General features: G+C 38.7%; 1 protein-coding gene across 1 annotated transcript in view; it reads right to left on the bottom strand.

The window, feature by feature from the left end:
- Positions 1–8,001: 8,001 nt before the first annotated feature.
- LOC308225381 (little elongation complex subunit 2-like) overlaps positions 8,002–8,614 on the bottom strand; it is a gene marked incomplete at its 5' end in the record, with an annotated part of 64,239 nt that continues 63,626 nt past the window's right edge. The window contains 1 exon segment of the mRNA XM_080626237.1: positions 8,002–8,348. Within this exon segment, the coding sequence (XP_080482363.1) occupies positions 8,289–8,348 (60 nt within the window). The 3' untranslated portion in view covers positions 8,002–8,288.

Below are 8,614 nucleotides of genomic sequence, written 5' to 3'. Positions count from 1 at the left end.
AATAAAACATTAAACATTACAAAAGGTTATGTTCTCACCAATACTGCCACTAAATGACAATAAATTCCAAGTTGAGCCCAGCAGAGGCTGCAGCAGCAGCAGCTATCCTGGCGTTCTTCCTGCAATTCACTCAGAATGCACTAGCGCCACTAATACCAAGAAAGCCCATCTGGAAAATCTGACACTAAATTTGAATCAGTCTAATGACCCTCTTAATGATTTAATGGCAAACCTATACACTAATACAAAGCTGAGCTCTTTTCCAATGATTCAGTATAGCATTTACTGTGGAAAGTAAAATTCCTTCCCTCGCCTTTTTGAATATTCACAAATATCAAAATCAGTATCAGCCTTCTTAGCTCACTGCCCTGAGCTTTAGACCAAGGCTCAAGGCTTGTCCTATTTTTTATTCCACATGAGTTGAGGGTAAAATTAGAAGAAAGAACAGAGATGAAATGACTTCAGAAGGATCAGGAAGGGAGCAGACAAGCAAAGCTAAGTACTCCAGTTACCTGGACTGTATGTGTATGGAAAATGGGCCTGAAAAACCATATGCATTTTATGGTCCACTGATCTTGGATAAATGGCAGAGCATGCAGTCGGTTTGAACTTGATACGGAAAAAAATCCCACTCAGAACCACTGATCAGCAGACTCCCAAAATACTGAAAATATGACAAAGAGCACTCTCAGGACAGACAGTGTAGGACAGTCAGCACAGTTCTTCTCTCACAGCACAAACATGCTCCACACATTTCAGTCTGAATGGTTCACTCAATCCCCAACTGTTCTGTTCATTCCATGAAGCAGTGTATATTGCTTCTCACCTCACACACTGGTCCCTTGTTTTCAGAGATTCATTTGTCTAGTGCAGTGCAAGACCAAGACCTACAGCTCAGACAACTGTGAAAGTATATGCCCACTTGGGAAAATAAACTCAGATACACAAGCTATGAAAATTGAATCAAAGCTTCAAAACATATTTCCCAGGCATCATTTGAGCTGAAACACAATCACCGCTCCTGAAGAACTGAACTTGGGAACTGCAAGTATTAATGAAAACAGCTCATAACCTGTTGTAGGAGGTTTGCTATATCAAGAATTACGTAAGATTTTTTATTATGATTATTATTTTAAAAGAAGAAATTAATCTCTAATGTAAAGGGAAACTGAGGCACAGATAGATAGGCTAAATGACCTAAATGAGTCGGATGTCACACAATAGATGAAGAACCACAGGGTAACCACAACCAGATAATTCTGTCCCATGCAGTGTTTCTTTTTTTCTTCTAACAAATGAGTCCAAACTGTTGCCTGACTAATTAGAGAACATAATACCTTAGTAAGACTGTTTGCAAACATGCAGTCATGACTATACCAGGAAAATATATGAAATGTTGGCTAACATCCTGTCTGGGAGGAGAAGAGGAAGGCTATACTTATAAACCACATTAACTACCGTATTAATCCTGAATCAAGAGCATTTTCACAATCCTATTCATATCTATTATAATTGGTGATGACTCATATGATCTTTTCAGTTATTATTTTTTCTAAAACAATGACATTTTCTAGCGGCTTGAGAATATGTGATGATGAAGCTTACGTTAAGAGACAAAGAAAATCCGGGATCAAACAGCCAGGACATCTGCATACCCAGTATCTGCTCTATTTAAGAGAAACTCAACAAGGTCAATGAAGCACTGTCCTGGCTGAAGAGCCCGCAACCCTTCAAAATCTGGTAAATACCTGGAAATAGGAAGCAGTCATACAACACGAGACTCAGACACTGAAAGGCATGTAGACACCTAATTCCCATTGCTAAAAATGACAGGTCTAGATCTTCAGAGACACTGGGGTGCCTAATACTCTGTACTGAAGACTGACGATACAGAGCTGAATTCATATATGACTCCAGACTCAAGCTAAACATTTCACTTACTTTGACATTTCAGGCAAGCCCTTACAGATTTTGAGACATATCATACCAGGGAAACAGTATTACTTTCTCATCTCATGGGTTTTATTTGATAAATTACACACAACATTCCCTTCTTCCTTAATATTTAATCAGAGCAAACCAATCTGTATGTGTGAATTACCTGCTACTTACCCACTTCATGTCCTTTCAAAATATATTTTTTACACACAGAACCAAGAGAAGCATCGCTACAGCTTATTCATCTAATGTCAGGTTTGTTTTCTGAGCTACGACCTGCACTAATCCAAAATCTATGCAGCAATATTCATTAAAACAAAAAAGACAGAAAAGTAGACTGAAGCTTCCTTTCCCAGGTTCTGTGCTGCTGAGTCTGAGCTTGACTCACCCTGTACTTGATTCAGCCTCTGAATACGTTGTCAGTTCACAGTTACCTTACTGAAGTTCATTATTTTGAGCTTTTTAGCTCCTTCCCAGTTCCAATTACTTGTTTTAAAACACTGCATTACCATCACCACGGATCACAGATACAGCTGCTTTTTTGCTGAAATAACTGCACTTCTGATTTCCATCCACAATCCTGTCTTCTGTGTATGGCAATAAATGGTGGAGGGAGGAAATAACTGGAAAAGTCTTCTTAGATTTTTATTAGTCTTCTTTTTTTACTAGTCTTTAAAGTCTTCTTAGGTTTTTATTTCCCCCTACATCACACACACAAACTAACACAGCTCAAATGCAGGCAGGTTTTGAACTGACTGGCCAACCCTGTTCTCTCAAGGTAAAATAAATTAGCCAAAGACAGAAGAAGAACAGAAAAATGAGGAAAATTGTCTCATCTAAAGCATCAAGCATGTAGTGTGTGAGGCCTGAATGCAATCAGAAAATAAGGAGTTCTTTAGGAAGACTTTCTCCATTATGAAAAAGGCAAAAAAACCACCCCAGTCTTCCCTTGTCCCAGTTGTAATTATAACTTACATCAGCCTCTTCTCATCTTCGTTTACCACAAAGATTTACTGAATAAGATCCTTTAATATAAATGGTTTAAAACCAAACTATTAAAGCCATGAAATGTTGAGTATATTTGCAATACACAAATTTGCAAGAGATCAGAAAATAAAATCTTCCTGTAATCCATTATTTGCAATAACAGCAGTATGATGTAGTCATAGTCCAGCACCACTACACAGTACAATCTGTTTTCCGCTTTCCTACTTACAGGAAAAACCTTCCTACATAAGGAAGGAAATTCAGACCTAAGAATTCACAGTAAAACTAAAACACACCTAAAGAGCTCTTAACACCACTTATTTTTTTAAGGGGCAGAAAAAAATAGAAGTGAGAAAGAATTTGTATCTTCTATTATTAATGTATTTATTGTACAATGCCAACTGTTGCTTTATTGATGTATTTAAGTACACAATTGTTCCTGTATTTGTAGTAAGTTAATTGCAGTACCATCTCAGAAACAAAATTCAATTTATATATCATCACAGAAAACCTAAAAAGCGATACTCATTTAAGGGGTTTAATTACAAAATCTTGTAAAAATATTTTTTCCAAAATATTTAACCATCTTTACTGCTTCATAAATTTAAAATATTTTAGAAATATTATTTTTGTTGCATTTATTTTAAAACCAAATTGTACTAAAGCTGCTTTCAATAAACCTCTCTTTCATGGAACATAATTTCAAAATATTTAATAAATTCAACATTTCATACCATGGCCATTTTGGATCAGATAATTCATCCTGATTTCTATTCATAAGTGATAAAATGGATTTAATGAGTATTCTTTCAATAATAATAATAAAAGCAGATTTTCAGGTAAGTTCTGTGTATGCTTAGAAATAGCATCCACAAGTCTTGAAGCTTGTTTTCACCTTACAAGTAAACTATTACCTGAAAATACTAAGGTATAAATCAGCCAGATAAGGACATTTAGCAGAGGCAAGAAGAATACTGGCCAAATTACTTAGCAGCTATTCAACAATTCAGCAATTCACAAGCAATATCCTTTGTTCCACAGTTAACATACGTGCGTATATTCCTTCCAATCAGCCTTCTTAAACAGTAAGATAGATTTTTTCTTCTATTAAGCATTAAACAGGACTAATTAATACCTTCTTTTCATAAGACACTAAAAACGCATAAGCTGAGCATAAACAAAGTCACCTCACATAACTGAACAAATTCTTTCTGTATTAAAATTTTTAAAACATTCCTCGTTGTGAACACATCAGAGTGAGAAGGAAGACACATGAATAAATAGAAATATCTCCTTTTGAAAAGCTACTTTAATGGCACATGTATTTTATTATTAGTAAAGACAGTGAAAATGCAAAGAGTGTGCAATTGCAATTAAATTCTAAAGTGCTAGTATGAATATATCAAAAGATATGGTGATGTACTTAATTTTCTACAGAGAAAATAAGAATAAGTACCTGTTTTAAGTCAGGAAGCAGCGATAATTTCAAGATCAAACCCACTTCCTGTTAAAGAAAGGGGAGAAAATTCCTTTACAGTTATTGTCATTACTGATCCACTCTTTGAAACGTTATTTATAGAAAATCTTTCTGTTCTTAAAATTCATAACATGATTAGAATATAAGAAATCATATGGGTTGCCTATGCCTAAAAGAGAGCAATTATAAAATTTGGTTAAGTATCCCAGAGAACATAGCCAATTTCTAGATACAGAAAAAATACTGGAAGATGAAACTCAATTTTTGACATGAAGGCTTAGTCAGGGAATGTAAATGTTTGGAGAGAGCAGAGTTCATAATATATAGGGACATATATTAGGATTTTTTTGTTTTGTTTTGACTGCAGGAATACTTGAAGCTTGCTCTGAGCTCCCTCTCGCGAGCAGTTGCTGACAGTACACCAAAAGTACCACCACCGGCAGGACTCGAATAACGTGAGTTGCAATTTCAGACTAAGTTACTCGTTTCTTAACGCATCATGCCCCAAAGAACCTTGCAAACAGAAATGTTTGGTTCCAAAGTTATTATTCATATATAGTTATCTTTTCCTAGAAGGAACCTGATAGAAATAGAAAGACACCCCACCACCCCAACCAAACCCAAAATCTGCTTTTCTGCCTGGTTACTCTGAAAAGCTTACCACCCTCACTGAAGTGAAAAAAAATTATACTTGAGCAACAATCTCTACAGATAGCCATAGCAGTGTTCAGTGAGCAAGCATAGCCCATTTTAGAAGCAAAATGATACCTACTTTAAAAAAAAGCTCTTAAAGAAAGCTGTTACCTGCAAGGAACCTTTTCTTTTACCAGGATGTAAACATTGGCTTGACTGCACTAGCATTTATTTCAGTTAAGCCATTCTAAGTCTTTTTACTTGTAAAGCATCTTGCATTTACTCCTTATTAATGCCCTGCAACAATAAACTGCTTGTTTTTATAAAATGTTTAGATGCTGTGCAAATGTAGTCACAAACTGCAGAAATAAGGATTTCTGCACCAACGAGCTAGCACAGCCTAATATAGGTCTGATAGCTGTTTCACACTGGCACACATCCAGTGACTATCTTAATTGCTGACACAAATCTCTCTGAAATCTGAGGAAGGGAATTCTGTAGGATCAGTAAAAGTCACCCTTATGTATATGACCAGAAACTACATGAAGGAAACCACCTACAGCCATGCTTGAAACATCATTACTTTCTTAGGAGGTGTTTAAGTTGATACTTGCCCAAAAGTACACTTCCTTAGCCCTATACTCCAATGTCTGTGTTACACAGCAGGCTTGATAAGAGGCTAGTACCACTCCAATTAAACCCTACAACTATTTGTTGTGTGATTTGGGACAGTCACAGAAACTGCTAACAAAGTGTAAAGTACCAAAGCAAAACTTTCTGTTGTTGCATGGGTTATTGGAATAGGAACTCCAAAAGCAAACACAATAAACTAAATCAAGATCTGACCTGAAAAAAGAACATAATTAAATTGGACCCTTTCTTCCCACATTCTTGGGACAGCAAAGATCTGGAGAGGCATATTTTATTTTTGTTTTCTGTTCTTCCGAAGGTATCATCTGCATCATCAGCAACTCAAAGTCTGAATTTATATATTTTTAAATCATGTTCAACTTGCCAGGTAAGGAATTATTAGTAAAACCCTGCAACACTGCCAGCCACCATTCCTCAAGGTATTCCTGACAAAGTCCTGGAAACTTGATTTTTGCAATACATCTCTACGGACAGTCTATGGACCTTGCATATTAGCAAGCCTGCAACCAAACAGATCAACAGCAGAGCTTGCAAGTTTGTTCCTATCTGGAATATCAGTAAGCCAGTAGTTGTTTTAAGAAATAATTACCATCACTACCAAACAACTTTAATTATATCCTAGAAAGTTTGATCTCACAGGAGACTGATGTGCTTTCTAGTCTACAATCAGCAAAAATGGTGCTGGCCTTTTTGAAATCATGCCGGTTTATTTAACACTACCTTTCTCCCAAAGAAAGACTGCCTGCAATTCTGAACACCCTGTAGCACTGAGGCAGAGCATGGTAGCCATCAAATTCTAGTTGTTCATTCCACTGACTGGAAAAATGCCTGCCGTTTGATTTCTTTTATAGGGCCACATTTGAGCAAGCAACATTTATAGAGATGACTTACCTAATTAGATTCAAAGAGTGATTTGCTACCTCAGCAATAGTTTTAAAACGTACAAATCTAGATAGAGAGACATTTTGTAAACAGGTGTGAATGACACTGCTCCATCAGGCATTAAATTGTAGCTGCTCATGAAAAATAGTTTCATTTGTGCATTTAAGTTACCAATATTTTATTAACTGCAGTGGCTTTACACCAAATATTCTTTGTGGTGTACAGCCAATGGTATTTCAACATGATCTCTCACACTTTTAACAGCACAAAACAGGCTGCTGTGTGTTCCTCATATCCTTTCTGAACAGTTGATTTAAAAAGTCTCACAATTACTTCTGAGGAGTAGATGAGCCTTTGAGACAAGGTGACAAATCAGGTAATCCCTGAGGGAAAACAGCTGACACTTGCAGTTCTATATTTCCAAAGAGGCAAAAACTGGGAAAGGAGGCAATTATTTAGTCCTATGATAATTATTTAACGTTTATGTTACAGTTGTACTCAAGGCCTTTGTGCTCGGCAGCGTGTGGAACGCACAAGAACCTGAGGAGCGCCCTGCACCAAGATGGCTGCTCCCCTCAGCCCTCACACCTGAGGCAACAAACCCAACACCCGCAGTTCGGGAAAAAGCTTTGCTCTTTGCGCCTTTTTCCTCACATTTGACTGTGACTTTCGTACAGGAATAGGAGATAACGCTACAGAAAGACAACAAAAGCTCATTCTACCGGATGAGTTCACGGCCGCCACAACTAAAGACTGCAATACCTGTCACCGCCCAGGGGAACAGGAGCCCTGAGCGCCCGGCACGGCTGTAGGGGCACGGCAAGCGACGGCACCCGCTCAGCGACGACTCGTAGCGCTGTGCACGGCACCCCAGTGCGAGCTGACTGGAGCGGCCACTACCGCCCAGCGCCTTCCGGAGGGCACGGCCGCCGCCCCACCTTAGTATCGAGGCCAGCCCCGGCCCCGCACCGGCCCTCAGCTGCGAGGCGGCGGCAAGAGCCCTCCTGAGAGCAGCAGCGCCCCTCGCTGCCTGCTCCTCACTTTCCGGCCCGGTCTGACAGAGTCAGGCTGCAGGCCGCAGCGCCGCGGCTTGTGAAGGAAGCGCTTCGGTTTCAGACAGATTGCTTCAAATGTTTGTAAGGGATTCAAAACTATTCTCCCCTCGCACACAGACAGAGAAAGCTGGGCTCAGGTTCTAGTGAGAAAAAAATAAATCAAGAGAATGGTTTTGCTTCTGCTCCGAAACTGAATCATTAAACATGGGAAGGGCTTTGAGGCTTCACCCACAAGTAGTGAACACTGGGAGGAAAAAAAACAACACATAAAATGAACGGTGAAGGCTAAATATACATCAGTTCACACGGTTTTCAAATTAAATGTGTGAAAGACACCCGTATTATTAAAGTCAAACTCCAGTTTTATTTATGTTTTATTAGAAACATCGCACAGACAGACAGAGTCTTTCACAAGCGCTTGTAACCTCATTTATCTGTGGAAGGTTAGCTGGGCTGCACGCTGTTAGGAAGCTTGGCAGAGCCAACCAGAGCACTGCTGCTGAGGGAAGTGCTCACAGCATCGGCAAGCATACTACAGCAGGGGTTGGTGCAGATACAAACACAAGTCAAGGTTAGCTAGGCAAGTCATTGTCTTTACGATTACAGCAAAATGAAGATCAAAAAAAAGGCATGTCTCTGGAATTGGGCTTCTTCCATCACGGTTTTCAGTCCTCTCCACCACACAGGTTCAGCAGTGCCCTCTGATAATCCCCTTTTGTGTCTTGCTGTAAAGCAACGGAAGAAAGAATACAAAATACAGATGAGGAAACAGTCACAAAATAAAAAAGTATATGCATTGTATTCCAAGCCTGTGAGACAGACTGGTTTTGCAGTGGAAGCTGTATCAGGCTGGAGGAGACTATCTATACTGAGTTTGATTTATGTGTGAATTTTTTATCATTCTTGAAATCCAAATGCAAGGCCAAGAAGGGAGAGAAATTTTGGTATGAAAAATGTAACACAACATAGGAAAGCTGAAGGACTTGAGTCT

This window comes from Psittacula echo (assembly GCF_963264785.1).
Source record: "Psittacula echo genome assembly, chromosome: 10".
NCBI classification, from domain to species: Eukaryota; Metazoa; Chordata; class Aves; order Psittaciformes; family Psittacidae; genus Psittacula; species Psittacula echo.
The sequence above is the reverse complement of the archived record's forward strand: the minus strand, read 5'-3'. Positions and strand labels throughout refer to the sequence as shown.